This window comes from Lissotriton vulgaris, unplaced genomic scaffold (genome assembly GCF_964263255.1).
Source record: "Lissotriton vulgaris unplaced genomic scaffold, aLisVul1.2 SCAFFOLD_630, whole genome shotgun sequence".
In the NCBI taxonomy this organism is placed as follows: Eukaryota; Metazoa; Chordata; class Amphibia; order Caudata; family Salamandridae; genus Lissotriton; species Lissotriton vulgaris.
This window is the reverse complement of record NW_028252722.1, coordinates 153,444-172,877: the sequence shown is the minus strand read 5'-3', so window position 1 is coordinate 172,877 and position 19,434 is coordinate 153,444. Positions and strand designations below refer to the sequence as shown.

At 45.4% G+C, this 19,434-nt stretch overlaps 1 protein-coding gene across 1 annotated transcript in view; it reads left to right on the top strand.

Moving 5' to 3' along the window:
• Nucleotides 1-19,434, top strand: part of LOC147662058 (ninein-like protein) — a 270,575-nt gene that overhangs the window by 102,516 nt on the left and 148,625 nt on the right. Inside the window, exon 3 of the mRNA XM_086951142.1 lies at nt 7,377-7,470. Within this exon, the coding sequence (XP_086807268.1) occupies nt 7,377-7,470 (94 nt within the window). The remainder of the gene's footprint in view (nt 1-7,376; nt 7,471-19,434) is intronic.

Sequence of the window (19,434 nt, the reverse complement as noted above, 5' to 3'; positions counted from 1 at the left end):
CTCTCTCTGTCTTTTTCCCTCTGTCTGTCTCCCTCTACTTCCCTCTGTCTCTCCCTGACTGTCTCCTTGTGCCTCCCTCCCTCTGTCTCCCTCCCTCTCTGTCTCTCTCTCTCTCTGTCTCCCTCCCTCTCCCTCCGTCACCCTCTGTCTCCCTCTCTCTCTCTCACCCTCCCTCTACCTCTCTGTCTCCCTCTCTGTCTCAGTCTCTGCCACTGCCTGTCCCTGTCTGTCTGTCCCTGTCTCCTTCTCTCTGTCTCTTTCTCCGTCTCTGTCTGTCTCTGCCTCTGTCTGTCTCTGCCTCTGTCTGTCTGCTCCTGTCTCTGCCTCTATTTGTCTCTGCCTGTCCCTGTCTCTGTCTGTCTCTATCTCTGTCTGTCTCTGTCTCCCTCTCTCACTGTCTCTCTCCCTCTCTCTCCCTCCGTCTCACTCACTCTGCCCCTCTCTCTCTCTGTCTACCTCTCTCTGTCTCCCTTCCTCTCTCTCCCTCTGTCTCCCTCCCTCTCTCTGTCTCCCTCTGTCTCTGTCACTCTGTTTCCCTCTCTCTCTCTCTCTGTCTTCCTCCCTCTATCTCCCTCTGTCTCCCTCCCTCTGCCTGTCACCCTCTGTCACCTCACCCCAGCTTACAGGGCACATATCTATATCGTAGACTACTTCGACTGCAAATTCTCCTCTTCAAAACTCGTTCACTCTCCCACCCTTTTCTGAGACCCGACAAGCATCCCTTAAGCGCATTTCTAGGTAAATAAACACCCCCGCAAAATTCATATTTTAGTGCTTCACCACTCACATGGCACCTTCCTCAAGGACCTGGACCTGGATTCCAATTTTATAACAGCCCCCTCTCATCCGCCCCATATTGTGTTTGGTGACTTCATCTTGGATCGTAACAGACCACACTATTCATCTACTCTTACTGGACAACTCAATATCCAGAACACACAGGCTGCCCTCACATTTTCAAGGAAATATTTTCAATATCATACTCAATATAAAGTCCTCTCATCTGGCCGCTCCTTAACTCACATGCTTTATGCTTGTGAACATATGCACCCAAGTACTTCACAGTTCTTTAAAAGACCATTTACTTGTTAATGGGGCTTTGTTGTGAACCACCCGGCCCCCATAGAGCAGAGTGTCTTGGAGTCCACGCTGCTGCAGCAGACTCCGAGACACTCTTTCAAAGGAATGATTCTTAATTAGCAGCAGTTATGTGCCCACGACACACCCACCACTTGCAGGCAACACAGTACTGTGTCGGGACACACAGTTTGGAAAGCTCTGGTGTACAGGATTGGAGTTTGTCATCTCAGATATTCCCCTTTTAGATGCCTCAGAAAAATAGACAAATGAGGTCCCCTAATGAATTTTAATTCAATATTTAATTAATTTCAGTTTTTTTTAGAGGAAATCAGTGCTCCCAGTATACAACTGAATGCTCCTGTTAGAGGGGTAGCAGTGAACCAGCCTGAGCTTCCTCAAGTAAGCTAGGGTGTGCACACCTCAAGTGAAGTAAAGGAAGCAGACCCGTCAGGTGCCTCATGTGCAGAGGGTCTAAGGGCAGAAGTCACAAAGAGTATAAAAGATACCACAATAGACATTAACAATTTTGGGAGGCTATATTAAATACAATGCAAGCTACTGAGGAAGCACTGAATAAAAATGCCAAGATGGATATACAAGCAGACCTGTAAAAGCGCACCTGCCGGAAACTTGAAAACATCTGGCTCAACGACAGAACGCCCGGCAACCACACAGCCCACAAAGACACCATTCGCAACCATCACCACCTCATCAGGACCGCCTCGACAACAACGCCCATGTGCCCCAGTCCATACTGATTCAGGACAGAACCGAGAGGAAAACTCACTCATCCAGATGTAAGGATCACAAAGGGACTGCATAAAATCATTGCTAAGATGACTGTACACCACTTAACAACGCATTGCTCCCAAGGGGAAAATAGTGTTGGGACACAGGATCCCGTCCTGGCGTCAGGTTGGTCTGCAATCAGTGCAGGAGCCCACCAGATGAGAGGCCGGTACAGCATACAATGCATCATACACCCAAGGGCAAGATACCCATGAAGAGATCACATGCTCCCCCAGAAGGAACTCCGAGAATGGCAAAGCTTCTGCTGAATATCTGGGCCCAAAGGCAAGTCTATTGTGGATTTCTCAATAGAGATCTAGAGGAACCCATGACATTTTAAATCAATAAAATATTTTAGAGTTAATTAAGGGCCTGCTAGGCCTAGCAGAAATTGAATAACACGACATGTCATCTTTAACTCGCCACAGATCTTAGTAAACGTCATGGCCTGTAGGGAGCTGCTAATGGGTTGAGGTATAAACAGTGCACTCCCAGGAGGGTTGCTACCCTGACTCCAGCTTTTAGAACCAAACCACCTGCAAGGGAAATCGGAACTCATACCCTACCCCACCTGAGACACAAATGGGCCAGTCTCAACAGGTACATTCAACCCTTAACCCCTTCGAGGCTGATGACGAGCTGGGCTCGTCATGGTGTAGCCTCCTCAAACACTGATGACGAGCCCAGCTCGTCATGAACAATGGGTTTTTTAAAAAGTCAGCATACAAGCAGAATAAGAGCAGCGCGCATGTGGTTAAAGGTGCAGTGGGCTGGTTCTCGGCCACAAGAGTTTTGTGGTTAATGATACACACAGCAAAGGCCCATGCAGAAGAAGGTGCAGGGACAATACAAGTGACCAAACTAACTGAATTCGAAAATTATAGTTGGCTGCCATCTGTTTTATCAATGAAGTTCCACAAAGACTGAAATGAGATACATGCGGGCATCACACAATAGAGTATGGCCTGTTGAGTATCTGCTTGAAATCTGGGAAGTCTTGCCCCGAAAAGATGAATCAATGTCTGATTAGTTTAATACGTTTGATTTTACTGCAGTACAGGAGACATGGGCACAATCCAGTTTCCTGGTAATTGGGTTAATTGAATATAACAGATTGGCATGCAAAAGTAGAACCCATGGAAGAGCAAAAGGTGGGCCAACGACCTACAGGAATTTCAAAGTCACTGTAAAGGTCACAATGCTGGATATAAAGAACCCTAGCTATTGGTGCTACGCCTGGATGAGTGGGACAAGCAGCAGACTGGTCCTGGTTAATATATACATCAACCGAGAGAAAAAACAAGTATAGTGGATAAGTTGATTAATTTGCTCATGAAGTGGAAAGGAGACCGTCAAGATGGCAAACCTGGTAATCACTGGTGACTTGAATGTTATCCAAGATACATATGAGGACGGCGATGAAGGGCCACATATCCTGTCTGCTCAAAGCTATCCCCCATGCAAAATACAAGACAACCTAGGGAAAAAAGTATTGAGGGCTTGTGAACTAGCTGGACTGGTAACACTAAACGGCCACCTCCAGGGGGCATCCCACCAGCCTGGACAAGGTCCTCCTGTAAGTCGACCTCCTATCTTGATTATATGATGGTGAGCACTGGTCTGTTCAGCAGGATAATTGATTTGGAAATTGACCGAAGAATTGAGAGTGATCATCAAACGCAAAACTTCAGGCTCAACACCACCACAACCATTCTAGGCTATGGCCGGATAGTGCAGGTAAAAGCTCATTCCGAAAACTTTAAACAGTTTAAATGGAGTCTGGATAATATTCAAGACCGAGCAAGTGAAGCATTGAGAATTTCAAAAGAAGCATCAGGTAACAAACAGAATCCGATAAAGGCATGGGAATGTATCTCGCAGAGTCTAGCTTTAAAGTATCTGGCCAATAGCTCGCAGAATGGTACAAGTATTATGCACAAGAGGTTTATTAATTAGCCAAAGCTGGATAGCCTTATCAGGTCCCAGATCAATAGAATGCTCCATCAACTGCGTTGCTCACCTCAGGATTCAGCATTGTTAAAGTGCTTACGATTCGAACTTAAGAGCTTACAAAAAGAGGTATGGTTGTACAAGAAAAGAAGCAATGAAGCATTGTGAGCTAAGCTACTCGTCCAGATAAAATGATCAGAGGAATTTCTGGAAACTAATTAATGAGCTTGATAAGGGCCCCAGGGTGGCAAATAACGCTAATGTAAATGCGGAAGAATGGAGAACTTCTTAAAAGCACACTATAAGGGATGTAGATGCTCCTCCTGCCCCGGGTCGCAGTCCGGCACGATTCTGCATGGGGCATCTTGTGGGTCCATCTGATATGTCACTTCTGGAGAGTAACAGCAATATGACCCAGAGATCTTAGAACATCCAACGATGTTGGGAACTTATGTACTAACAGCGCAACCGTCCCCAATGGCATACTGGCAGCCCTTCTGAAACAAAATGATACAATCTGAGCAGGTTTCTGATCTTTGATGTTCAATCACATATTGCTGACGGAAGGCATTCCGGAAAGTTGGAGAAGCTCTGTTATACAACCCATTTTTAAGGGGGGGAGGGCAACTGCATCCCCAAGTAACTATTGATTGATATTTCTGCTTGATGTAGATCTCAAATATTTCTCAACGCTACTATTGCAAGATCTACTGGAGTGGAGGATGAAGGCAAGGATGTTGCCAATGAATCAAACTGGGTTTACTAAAAAGCAAGGAACTGCTTCCAACCTCATGGCAGTGGGCCTCATAATGAAAAGGGCAAGTGATACCTGTACACCTCTGTTCTTGGGTTTTAGGGATTTTAAAGCCGCCTTTGACCGTGTCCCTCAAAATATCCTGTGGAAGAAGCTACAACATTGGGGAATCCCACAAAAGGTGCTCAGGGCGATATTGCTGCTATATACCAAACCCTGGGTAAGGATCAAGGTGGGGGATGGGCTTCGCCTGTCCAGAAAAGTTGCCACCTCCCTTGGATTGAAGCATAGATGTGTATTGGCACAACTGTTGTTCAACCTATTCATCTCGGATCTCTCGCCTTCTCTTGCCGATGTGGTGTCACATGCACCGAGTCTAAGCGGTCAACAGTTGTGTAATATCCTAAATGCAGATGATCTGCTCCTGTTTCCAATACCCGAGGAGGCCGGCAAAGACTGATTAATAGGCTTTCTGAGGACACTTTTAACAACAAGTGTGAAATCCATCTCAAAAAGACCAAAGTTATACCCTGAAAGCGCCAAATATCTAAAAAGGGGAAATGCCGCCTTAATGGTTCCAACACAGATGAAACAGTAACCTACACATATCTAGGGTTTACATTGGACTAGGGGGCTCCTTTGCTGCGCAAAAAAGCCATTATGCGTTAATTTGAGCTTTTTACTCATTTGAGGAAAAGCCCCGGGGGGGGGGGGGGAGGGGCACAATCTGAAGGCTCTGATAACTGTGTTAAGATCAAAACTGATTCCGACTGTATCATACGGAGGTGAGATACTGCTGGGTGCAGATGCTGAATTTCTGGAGAAGCTTGTAATACGAACCTACAAACTAATGTTTCAGTTACCAAAGTCTGCTTCACCATACCAAGTAAGGCTTGCATTTTCTTTGATAAAACAATCACTAACCTGACATGGAGCTTTTATCAATTGGTGCCATTGATTGCGGAGCGCCCTGAAGGTTCATTGGCACATCTTGCTTGGGTGGAAATAAATCTGCAATGGGGGAAAGATCAATTTGCCAAGTATCTGCAGGGAAGTATAGAGAAACTTGGTTTTGCAGATCTATGGCAACTGAACACGAGCGATTATACCTTCAAGAAAACTTTGAACAATTGCATACTGCAGCAAAGACGCCTGGAAGATACCGTTACATTGGCAAAACAAGAGCATGGTTGGCTAGTAATAAACTCTTACAATATCAGCAAGAAACAACCCTATTTTGAGGCAGCTCTGTCATCGTCCATCAAGAGGGAATTTATTGTGATTTGGTTTCTTGCCAACCCTTGACTTTATACCCAAGTAGTAGAAGAAGTCCCAGTCAGAGGATTCATAATGTTGCTTGTGTCATCAGACAAAAGAATCACTCATCCACATACTTTGCATTTGGCCCAACTGGCTGAAGTACTCTACTGCGTAAAGAGTTTTTATCCTTGGAGGTAATAACCTGTAGATCGGCTGCCATTGAGGCTTTAAACCCACAGAACCTTATGCTGAACACACGACTTGTGCAATTTCTAGCAATTTTTAATCATCAGATAAAAGCATTCTAAATAAAGCTAGGTTCTATGACATAGAAAAGGGTATACCCCAATGGGATTTTAGTAGGTTACGATTCAATAATGGGTTGAAAGGGGGCGAAAAAGAAAGTTATTGACCTCTATCCCAGTGTTGTTATGAAAGGGTTAAATGGAGGGGCTGCTAGGGGATGGGAATGAGTGACCCTGTCCCCTATCCCGTCTTTGGTTGGGTGCTCAGCATTGGTTAGTATAAACAAAGCACTATGGAGTATCAACGAGGAAGGATTCAATACTTGTGTTTATTTGCTCAGTATGTCTTTTGATGTCTGTACAATCTTCTTGTCCTTAGGAAGGTTGATGTAGGATTATCCATCAATTTAAATTGTTAATGCTCTTTCACACAGTACTCTGTTGATGTTTGCATAATGCACTTTTTGAACGACCTGCTTGTGTCTAGTCATGTTGACATAGGACGGTCTATGAATTTAAATTGTTCATGCTCCTTTGTACAATATGTCATATTATGGTTGCATGATGCACCTCTGTAGGATTTTCCTGCACTCAGCCACAGGAATGCGGGTGATGTATGATCTCACATGACTTTAAACGGCTTATGCTCTATTGTAATAGTATCTCATTGAAGTTTACAAAATGCACTTTACGAATGAGCTGCCTGCGCATAGCCAGGTTGACATAGGATGGCCCACGGCTTTAAACTGCCTATGCTCCTTTGCACAATTTGTCGTGTGATGATCGCACAAGTTAATTTCAGCCTGATTTTCCTGCTGTCATCTACAGGATATAGGATGGTAAATGATCTTAAACTGTTAATGTTCCCCTGCATAGTATACTGTGCAGCATGGAGAAAGCACCATTGAAAGATGTTGTGCCTAGCCAGGTTAATACAGCATGGTTCTTGACTTTAAACTGCTTATGCCTACACAGGTGAACACAGTATGGTTCTTGATTTTAAATCCTCTATTGCCTGCACAATTAATTCATTTCGTATGATTTATTTGTGTGCCTATGTTTATAGTTTTTATGAACTAATAAGCTAATAATAAACTGAAACTGAACATGTGTGGGTTATAAGCATTAAGTATGTTTTATAATCCTTTTTTAACATGCTTGGTTTGAAGTACTCCAAAAAACCTCTAATAAAGACTGCGTGAAATAACACGGGCACAAACTGTAGTCACAAAAAATGCACAGGTGTGTTTTGGATACTAACATTGTAATACTTATATCTCATTTTAATATTCCCACAGGTTAATTTTGAAGAGTTCAAGGAAGGTTTTGTTGCAGTCCTGTCACGTACAATTGACCTTAGCATTTCAGAGGAGAGCAGCTATCTGCAGCCAGGTCAGCTATGATTCTTTGTTTACATTTGAATGTTAACCTGTGCCTTCCTTGTCTTGTTCATGGAGGCTGCCAGATCAAGCAGTTTGACTGATTTTTGTAAATGTGTATGAACACTGGAAGTTGACAAATTTATCTTCTATATCGTTTAGCAAACAGAAATTGATGTTTTAATGGCTATTTAACAATGGCCTATGATTGTGTGGAAATTTCAGTGAAGAACTACCAGCTGAAGCAAATGTGTACATTCTCTATTTTGGACCCGGGGTTTCCGGTTCGACTAGGGTAGCTTGGTACCAAAGGGGGAAGGCCTAACTCCGAGGTAACTGTGTTGTACCTGCGTTCACTCACCACAGCAATCCAGCGCCCCTCCACCAAAAATGACACCACACCTTGTTAGAAAAGTATGGAATGCTTTATAAAAATCTTTAGATTGACTTATTCCTTTAGCAGTGTAAAACTTTAGCACATCAAGCACTTCCACATTTGATTATTTGCATAAATAAGAGCCCGACATTGCATTAGTTAAATAACTTTTTCTTCCAAAAGAAATGAGCTCAGAAATTTTCACTTAGTACTCCAATTCCCAGGTAGCCACCTTGCAGTTTAAATATGACAAGCAGCAAGACAGGTGCCTCTATACAGTGAAACAAGATTGCGCATTATTTCGGTAATGAAACAATATTACATATTCCTTTCAGTAAGGCTGGTGTATCCATTAATATAACAGAAACCAGAATCATATACCCCCAGTAGAGCAAGAACATGCATTGATTTCGGCCAGTAAACAGGTTCTTGGTCTGGTAACTGACAACTCCCTGGCTTCTGATTAGCTGTAGTAAAGGTCCAGCAGTAATTTTATGATTGGCAGGACCCTAACTTCTGTATTATGGTTCTACTAGTTTAAGCTCCCCTGGTTCACGTTATCTCACCACCAGGAGTCAGGAAAGTAGGCCAACCACTAGGCCCGGTAGTGACCTCACAGAGTTTGTGTCCCACACCAGCCCCAAATCCCTGCTTACTTGTGGGCTTGCAGTTTTATTAATGGTTTTAGCCGTCACAGGCAGCTTGGGGAGCTTACATCCTCGCTGACAGGCTCCCGGCGAAAATATCTGCCCCCTCGCAGACGAGGCAAGCCCACACACCAGACCTGCTCGGGAGAGAGGGCGCCTCCGTTGTCGTACCCAGGCAAGGCTGCCGAGGCTTGGGAACCCCTTCAGGCAGCAACTTAACACTCCGTTGTAGATCCGCATCTCCCCGAAGAAGTCAAGCCCACCACTGGGCCTGCGCGGAAGGGAGGACACTTCAGTGCGGCGCCGCCTCCTCTGTGAAGAAGCCAAGCCCTCTACTGGGCTGGCGCGGGAGGGAGGACACTACAGTGCGGCGGCGCCTCCTCCGTGAGGAAGCCAAGCCTTCCACTGGGCTTGCGCGGGAGGGAGGACACGTCAACACGGTGCCGCCCCCACAGCGAAGTTCTCCTCAGCGAGAGGCGGTCGCCCAGGCGTCGTCCCAATTGCCAATCCCCCACTCTGGGAGGAAGTCGTGGTGCCCCACAGGAGGGAGCCCCCAGCCGGTGACACAGGGCGGACGACTCCTTTCTACAGCCGCGCCCCTGCGAAAACGTTCCAAGGGATCAGTGGCAGGTTGTCCTCCCAGCACTCTTCAGCACAGTTAATTCTGGGCAGGCATTCGCTATTTACAACCTGATGGTATCCATGACAGTAATGGTTACGCTAGAGAGAGAAGGGGGGGAAGGTCTCCACAGTCTCTACATTAAAGATGCAGCTAGGCGGTGTCCCCAGGGCAGCACTCACCACTACAGTTCAGAGGAGCCGTACTCTTCAATCAGCACGACCTCCAATAATTATTCAGGGATAATACAGTGGGGGGGGGGGGGTGACGCCCCCCCCCCCCCTTCTTCCTTAATGTGGAGACACCAGAGCCAGATTCAGATGTATGATATTTAAGGCGGGCCAGATCTATAGGTAGGGGGGCAATGACAGCAGCAAGAAAGCAACCCCTAGGAGTAGTCAATCCCCTTAGCGCCCTATCCCCCTAACACAACAGTCTGTCCTCCAGCCAGCCCAACAGTGCACGAAATGGCCACCCAGTGTCCACCCTTATATAGCCTAGGCCTGAGTCACCAGAATAGGCCAGAAAGTTCTAGATTCCCCTAATACTAGCCTATGGGCCAAAGCTCTGAGGTAACTCCTGACAGGGCAAACATCTTAGGTAGCTTACCTAAGCCACCATTTTAGAAAAGGTGCACCTGCGCCTCAGCACTGGTTAGCAGTGACGAGGCGCCCGGAGACATAAGGCTTCAACACAAAAATGAAGTGGACAAAAAAAAAGAAAAAGGGAAGGCAAAAAGAGGAGAAAATAAGGAGGGACCACCCAAAGGGCTGACAGGTCTAACACTCTGTATCTACTTTGTTTCAATTAAAAATTTCTTGTTGGCCTTGTAATTTAATTTACTTGAGTAGCATAGGGAGCATGTACTTAATTAATGACCACATCCATTAGCTAATTGTAATCTGCCCTTTTAGGTACTGATTATGTTTCTCATCTGCCATGTGCTAGGCAGCTTCTATGTAAGCTACTCGCACAACCCCCTACTTGCTGAGACTTTTCTACTGTGTCATAATCAGGCCTAAGGCACCAAGCCAGGAAAAAAACGCTATCTACATGCATAAACAATTGCGATTCCATAATTACAATTCCTTAATAATCTCAATTAAGGAATCGCAATTGCCTATCTTGATGCATGTGCTCCTAAGACTCCAGAAAGACCTGGGCTGTGTTTGGGTGGGAGACAAATGTGCACAATCTCCAACTTTTAGCTGTAACGTGGCCAGGTACATAAGGGAGCATCAAGCTCCGTGGCTAGGATCCCTTTCTTAATTGTTGTTTGTTCTTGTTTGAGATGTTATGGTTTGTGTGGCTGAGCTCTGGATAAAAGTGAGAGGGTTTACCATGTAGACCCAGGTGGTTCTGTGCTGCCACTGCTCTGGTTCTGCTAACAAACCTCGGAAAGTGCCTTATGCAACTGTACACAAGAAGCAGAATCTTGGTGGCCCGTGGTGTTTGCAGCACAGTAGCAGACACACCGGGATCTGCCTCTAGCACACTTCCATTCAAGATTTTAAGCACATCTATTTAGACATCTACATTGACAAGAAACAAAGCACCCTGGATTTGAATCCGAGATGCTCGAACCGCATTCTACAATGTCTGAATTTTATCATTTAGGTGAGTTAGAGTGGAAACGACAAAGTCCTTGAACTCTCCATAATCAGAGTTCGGCATGAAAGTCTTGTAACTTTTCCTCCATTGTTGCCACTCTGTGACCCAAGTGGTCCATTTCTAACTCTATTTTGAGCACCTGATTTTTTTAGTTTCCCCAGTATGCCATCTGTAGCAGTTATCCTTGTTTCCCCGTGCTGCGTTCCTATCTGGGGTTCTGCCATCATGCCATCAGTAATGAATCTCCCTGTATCAGACTGTGGTTCTCAGGTGCAATTAGGTGATACCACTCTATCTATATTCTCTGGAAGCCTAGTGGGTCAGAGCGAAGTGGCAGTCTTCACCCACTGCTGGCACTTGAAATGAAATGAAAATGTGTTTTATAAAGCGCAGATAGCTCCCCGGAGGCGTCCAAGCGCTTCTCTATCAGTCCTACATGGCCCTCTCACCCTAGCTTCCCACTGCCAAGCAGGGGGTTGGAGTATGCTTCTCTGTTGACATTTTCAATAGAAGACCTAGGATCTGGTACAAATTACCACCTCCCTAGCAAGACCCTAACTTCAGTCTGATGTGCATCTTGTCATGCACTGCCATCAAGCGGTATTCCTGGGCTCGCCCGAAGGAAGGGATAGAAGGGTGGTATTCATCTGTCAGAGAAGCACCCCTGGGGCAGATCGTCACCCAAACCACTTGCGAGTGATATGCTCCAGAAATAGAGTGGAGATGAAGCTCCTAGAATCTGCTTTGTACTATGCAAGCGCAGCTCAAAACGATAACAACATTAAAGTCACAAACTTCATACATCAAGTATATCAGTGCACTACAATAAATAAAATTGTTGACACACAAATCATGTGTTATATAAAAAATTTCATGGATAGGGCATTACAAAACCTCTGTACTGTGCTAAGGATACAAAGAGACCGAGATTGCAGACAGGTTCTTGAATACTTTGTCCCAAGATTGAGTTCTGTTTATCTCAGTCAGACAGTAAATATTCAATAAGTCTGCTTCTCTCCATATTCAACGAGAGGCCAAACAGTCAACATTGGTTTTTCCTAAGCTCCAAGGTCTTGCTTCTGAAGTAGTTTACTGCCAAGCACCACTTATTCTTGAATTGGGAAAATCCCCATCCATACTAACATGTATGAATGCCTGAGTTAAAGAGACAAGCCCATTTGCAAATAGGTTGGAAGAATGTTATGGTCACGTATACTGACAAATTGCATCATTGAAATTTTATCCAAAAATTGAAGCCAAGTCAGCCCTCCTTGAGCATCTTTCGACACACCGTAATTATGAATGTTGGTATAAATTACTCATTACAAATAAATATTCTGTAATTTTATAGTTTAAAAAAAAGAAAAATCTATTGAATTTTCATACACAGAACTGAGCGGTTCTACAATAGAGTTACCCACGGTAATACCTTCCAACTTATTCCCATTATACACCTGAGTCCTATACACATTTCACAGTTATTTATACAAGAATGGCATAGCAATATACACGTCAGTATACTTAGTTAGGAAGTTGCCCAATGGCCAATCTCTACACGTCGCTGCTACTGACAGATCCATTGTCCTGCTCAGCTCCCGCTCCCGTTGGATTCAACAAATCCCTGCATAACTCCCTCCTATAATTTTATAGTTAAATTGAATACCTTGTCTTGTTCTTCACTTCTAAGGGTCAGCCCGAAATTGGAAAAAGACTGTGTAGCGTCCGTTTTGGTATGCCAATATGACCATTACCCATGTAGATTGTAATGACTCATTTAGCTGCAGCGCCTTTCAGGGGAAAGCTAGTCATTGCAAGGTTGCTTCTGTATTGGATCCATGAGTACTGTCATCCTCAAAGTTTGGCTATAGAATCCAAGGAGTGGCTCCATAAACCAGTATGGGGAAAAACCCTAGCTATGCATGCATTCCAGTATGTTAGAAGGGAATGACAACCATACTTCCAAATTAATATTCCCCACACACTCTTGCAATGGTAGTAAAGGCCATGAGGTTTCAGAAGTGTAACCGTTTGCATCATCAATACCTTCACACTTGTCTAAACATCACATGCTCCATACTCCACCATCACTGAGTTCCACAACATTCTTCTTCACACGAATGATGCGTTTTGGACCCGCAAACTTGGATTTCCCTTTGGGTCTACAGCCTGGCTTCTGCACTTAAAACCCACTCACCCACATTCCACTCCCACTCACAGACTCCATACTGCTCATCAAATTGTTTTATACCTGTCCTGATAATCCTTCATAGCCCGTAAATCTATACTCTCTGCTTCCTTCTTCTAATCCAACCATGCCCGATTAAGTTTAGAACCTGACAACCTCACTTTCAAACACTGGATTAGGGATATCTTGGTTAGCAAACAGGGGGTATTGCTATGTGCCCACAGTTTCTTACAAAAAACTTCCCTGAGAGGCACACCATTCTGTATTGCAGACTCTGCACATGCTGTCACCAAGCGGGTCATGCTCTCCACAAAGACCATTGGCTTGAGGCGGGTACAATGCGGTGCGAAGGTGTGTGATTGCAAGATCATCCAATAATTCCCTTATCTCACTAGGGACAAACTGTACATAATTATCGGTTATGATGTTGTTAGATACCCATTAGCGTGCAAGCACATCACTCGAAAACTTTAGGACACATATGGTGGTTACTGAGTTTACAGAACAGGCAGAAACCCATTTAGATGTGTAATCCACCAAAACTAAACTAAATCTCTCCCAGGTGCCAAAAACTCAAAAAGGGTAAACAATATCCAAACCCAACTTATTCCAAGGTTCTATTCGAATTTCAACTGGGGACAACAGGGCTTCTCTAACATATCTGGATTTGTCACTCCCTGCTCATTGGAGACAGTCTCTCATCACTGCTTCTACCATTCTGTCTACGCCTGGCCACCAATAACACTCATGCACTCTGGCGCTGGTCAGATATCTGCCCAAATGGCTCTCATGGACAAGATTAGTGATGTCCCACAATCTTGCCGGTGGGATGATCCGCTCACTATGGTACAGCTCTCCATTGATGAGACTTAGTTCCTCACTAATGTTCCAAAAGCCCCTGGCAACTTCCTCTAATGCCCGAACATCAGGCCAACCAGCCACAACATAGTCCATTATCAAGTTCCTTGTACTGTCCTTAGATACCTGTTTTCCATTCTGGCATACCCATAGCTGATTAATTGACCCAAATGACCCGATGATCAGTCTCAGTCACAGCTGAATTCTCCACCGGCAATCTGGATAAGTAGGCAGCAGGTACGTTCCTGTCACCTGGTAAGTACTAAACACAGTTACAATCTGACTCTCCATCAGTCATTTGGTGCGTGGGGTCATGTTATCAATCTTCCTACATCCCAACAACTGAATCAAAGGCTTATGATCTGTTCTGAGCATCAAAGGCATCCCCCATAGGAAAAACGTAAAATATTGTTCTGCCTACGTACATGCCAATAAATATAACAAATAAAAAGTACCTGGTTTATGTGTTTCACCGCTATTTATTTTGTGCGGAGAGGAAACAACGACCATTAGGTTCATATGTTCCTGGTATACGATTTACATTGTTTTCATAATACATATTTACACTGGACATTCATTTCATGCCTGAGAAGCAATACAATTTACCCCCCCAAATTTTAGAATTTATATATAACTGTCATATGAATATATAATTAACACAATATAAAGTTTTGACAAAAACAAATACATTCAAGAAGACTACAAAAATACACCAAATTACACCAGCATAACAATTTCATTACAATATCCCCATTTGATCATTCAATAGGCAAATTTTCGTGGAAAGGCTTGGGCCACATGGGAAAATATCTCTTAACTCCTGCGGGATGTATAGTACATTCTACACCCTTATTATGGAGCGTAGGAATTAATGATTGCCCTATGTGGTAGATAAACTGGAAAAGGCTGACGCGTTTCTAATCCCGCAGTGAATCACGGGATTGTCATCAGAGCGTAGGGGCACGGTGTAACCTGAAGTAAATGGTGTTGCTTCAAGAGTGATGCAAGTAACTTTAGGCTGTTATGCACAGGACATTTAAATTCAAGGGAGGACGCCGGAAGTGACTTACTTGTCTGATCTTTAGCCGGCACAAAGCCGTCACTCCTCAGTTATCTGCCACTGACTATAAAATCTTTATATTTATCGGTAGCATCTTAATGCTTCAATCTATCATGGTGCTCCGCTTTTTCAAAGGCTCAACAAATGCCGTTGTCTTATTTAGACAAGTGCCGGTATTCATTGCGGGTCCTCCTCCATTGCAACATACATACCAAAGCGTCTCATTCAATAACAGAGTACCTTTCCTCTGTCCTTTTAAGAGAGCTGGGAACAAAGACTACTACTCTCTCTTCCCCATCAGCTATTTGTGACAAAACTGCCCCTAACCCATCCCGGCTAGCGTCAGTTGTAAGAATTGTTTTGCATAGGGTAGGCATTTTAGCGATTCCTTATTTCACCACCCTGAACGCTTCCGTACAGTCTTTAGATCAATCAAAAGCTACACCTTTCCTGAGTTGAAGTTTGATTAGTTGAATAATACTGGCGAAATTGGAGATGAACTTTTTATTTTTTTGCGTAAGACCTTTATTATCACAAATCAGTTTACACAGCATGAGCCTACAACCCGGGGGCCGGCTCGCTACGTTTGTATGATCATCCAACTGAGCATAAGTTCGTTTTACTTAACATCTCGTGACTGTGAAATGGAGCCACCCCGTGTACCACTCGTATGGCTTCTAGCTGACAAAAAGATGTGAGTCTCTCATTTTCTCATTTTATAATTAGGAACAGAAAACAACATTCCCCAACCAAGACCGTACAGTACCACCCCTTACGTCCTAAGCTTCACTGTGATGATAGTTCCAGTTCCCACCCATTGTCTGCTGCCACTGGGCCTGTCCTTGTGTGTTAAAACATCCCACATTCCTAACTGATTCAAAAGGAGCTAGTCTTCCTCATTGTCCTGCATAGAGGTGAGGTATTCCTCCAAATAACACCAAATATCCTTTGGCCTGGACTTTGCTGGTAACTGCTCCTCATAAGTTTGCAATTTGTCTCGGCAGGTGGACATGTCATGCAGCCATGTTTTCTTCGTCGGCACCTTCCGACTGTGCCAGCATTGTGCCACCTGCCTTTTCGCTAACAATAAGGCTATTGCACAAAACCTGCGCTTCAGTGCTCTGAACTGAGGCACTATTCCCAGCAAGCAGACCTTGGGTGTGCACTGCACCTCTTCCTCCAATATGACAGTTAATGTGGCAGTGATCTCACCCCAGTACCTCGCCACCTTGGCGCACTCCCAGGCCAGATGCGCAAAGTCCTCACCCTCCCTGTTACACCTTTTACACCTGTCTTCCGCTTGTAACCTGAACCTAAGCAGTTTTGTCGGCGTGTAGTAAATTTGGTGAATAAATTTAAAGTGAATAATTCTCAAATTACCGTTAGGCGTCAGTATCTGTGTCAGGGCGCAAGTGCTGGTCCACTCCTCATCCGTCAATGGTGTGTCTAATAGTGCATCCCACCGCCCCTTGGCCTTCAGAGCGCGTCCCGCCAATTCCGATTGTGCAGCTGAGTAAAGCCTAGATACCAAATGGGATAAGTCAGTAGTGGTGATCAATAATTGTAGAGGTGCAAGGCATTCTGGCTCTGACGGAAACGTCGGGTAGTGTTCCCTCAACGCTCTGGTCAGTCTATAATAAGTAAAGTGAAACATGGGAGTTGGGTTCTGGATATAACTCAACTGGTCTAGGCCTACGAATGTGCCCCCCTGAAATACATCCCCCAGCTTGTCAATACCAGCTCTACTCAGCAATGTCATTCCGACTGTCTCCCCGGTGACAGACAGCGCCTGGTGGTGATGGTGTAATGGCATGGCCGGTGCGTACAGCGGAATTTTATGAGCCAGCTGCCCAAGCCTGTGCCATGCTTTGACTGTGGTGTCCACCGTGTTTATATCCCTGGCATGTAGCGGAGGCCGTGTATGTGAGACTATTGCCGAGAGGGGAACAGGATGCGCATCACTCTCCTCTATGGCCGCATGCGTGAGGTAAGGGACCGCATGGTACCAGTATGCTGCATACTGCGCCTGTGCGCAGAGATAGTATAGGAGGAAATCAGGCACACTGAAACCCCCTTGTGCAAATGGGAGTGTAAGGGTCTGTAGATCAACACGGGCCTGTTTGCCTGCCCAGATCAGGGTCCTCACCAGGGAGTTTATACGACGGAATATTGCTTGTGGTGGCGTGATCGGTATGTTGTTTAACATGTATAACAATTTGGGCAACACATTCATTTTGACGATAGCTATTCTGTCGGCCAGTGATAGCGGCAAGTGTATCCAGCGTTGGATGCTATCTTCCAGCTGCGAGAGTACCACTCCATAGTTCGCCCGCAGTACCTCCTCTGGATCTCTGTGATACATGACCCCCAGGTATCTAATCGGGTCCTGTTGCCACTCTAACGGGAAATCCACCGCAAAGGGTGATGTGGTGTCAGTGAGGGGTATGATAGAGGATTTGGCCCAGTTAATCGCCAGCCCCGGGTGCCCGCCGAATCTTATGTATTCCCTGAGTAATGGGTTTAGGTGGGTTTCAGGGTCACGGACATAGAGTAACATATCGTCCGCATATAGCGATATGTGAATCGGTCTGGCTATGAATTGCAAAGCCGATTCTTTATAGTTCTGTCGCACTAGACAGGCCAGCGGCTCTAGTGCTAGTGCAAACAAGAGAGGCGAGAGCGGGCAGCCCTGCCTCGTACCTCGTTCAATTGCAAATTGATCCGAAACATAGCCATTGATTCTGATCCTGGCACACGGCTGTGTATAAAGCAAGGAAACCCATTGCACAAACCGTTTAGGAAACCCCATTCTATTCAGGACGGTTAGCATGTAGCGCCATTCAATAGAATCGAACGCCTTCGCGGCGTCAAGCATGACAGCCACTGCTTTAACCGAGGGTTGAAGGTAGTGCGAGAGTGCAAACAGGGACCTAGTGTTATGTGTGGTCGATCTGGTTGGCACAAAGCCAGATTGATCCGGAAGGACCAATCGGGTCATCAGGGGGGACAGTCTCCCAGCTATAAGTTTCGCAAGGATTTTCGAGTCCACATTAATCAGAGATAGTTGTCTATATGAATCGCACTCCTCTGGGTCTTTGGACGGCTTCAGGAGAGCGATAATCATGGCTTCGCACAGTGTGGGGGGGGGAGTAACGATTTTTCAAAAGAGGTGCCATACATGTCTACTAAATGCGGAGCAATAATGTCCGCATATTGTTTATAAAATTCTGAGGTGTATCCGTCAGGGCCCGGCGCCTTACCATTCGGTAGGGAACTTATCACCTCGGTCACCTCTTCCACCGTGATGGGCCTAGCCAAGTACTCCCTGTGCGCATCCGATAGCCAGCCAATCGCCACATTATGCAAGTAGTCATACGTTTCTTCTGCTGGAGCTGTGGGTTGTGACTGATATAGCGAGCCAAAGGAGTCTACAAAGCATTTTAATATGTCCGTAGCATGTGTTTGCAATATACCCTCCTTAGACTTCACTCTGAGTATCGCTGTTTGACCCCGGCCCTCACAGATTTTACGAGCCAGCACAGCCCCCGGCCTGCCCCCCTCTCCAAAGGTTCTAGCTATATGTTTGCGATCTAGGTATTTTATTTCGGACTCTAGGAAGTCCGCATGTTCAGTATGCACTTCGCGCAGCTTAGATAAGAGGGAAACATCCTGAGTGGCCTCATACATCGACTCCAAGTCCCTCATCTGTTGCTCGCAACGGCGGATTAGGCCTCTAATATCCTTTAGGACCCCTATGGTGGTGTTTATGCAGACCCCTCTAATCGTGGCTTTGAATGCCTCCCAAAGGAGACACGGGTCCTCAGTTGTCTGTGCATTAATGTCAAAGTAGTCCCTTATTGCTTTTTTAATGGTGTCTGCATACACCGTGTCAGTGAGGGCACGGGAATTGAAGCGCCATTGGAAAGGAGGGGGTGTGTATTGTGGAATTTCCAGTTGCAGCAGAACCAGATTGTGGTCTGATAGCGTGCGGGGCAATACCTGTAGTTGACGAGCCCATAGTGCCAGATCTTTAGAGCCTAGCCAGTAATCCAACCTGGACCAGCTGTTGTGAGATGCTGTAATGTGTGTGGCGCCTGATGCGTCAGTGTGTTTCAGCCTCCAGAGATCAGTCAGAGCTAGGTCTTTCATCATGTGACCCACCATTAGCCGTGATTGCTTGTGTTGTTCCAGGGAATTAGAAGAGCGGTCCAATCCTTCCTGTAGCGTCACATTCCAGTCACCTCCGCATAATATGTGTGTGCTATTATGTTTTTGCAAGTGGTCCCAGACTTCCCGATAGAAGTCCGGTGCGTCAGTGTTTGGACCATATACATTAAACAGTGTCACTCGTTGGCCCCTCAGTGTACCCGTCACCAGCACAAACCTACCAGAGGGGTCTTGTGTGACATGGTTAGCTTCGAAGCCGACCCCCCGCTTAATCAATATGATCACCCCCCTAGAGTATGAGGAGTATGAGGCCCTGTAGACTGCCTCCGCCCATCTCGACCCTAATTGCACGTGTGTGTGTGGTGCAAGGTGTGATTCCTGTAGGAACGCTATGTCTACATTCCACCTTGCCAGGCTGGCAAAAATCTGTCTGATTTTCCGAGGTTGCGAGAAC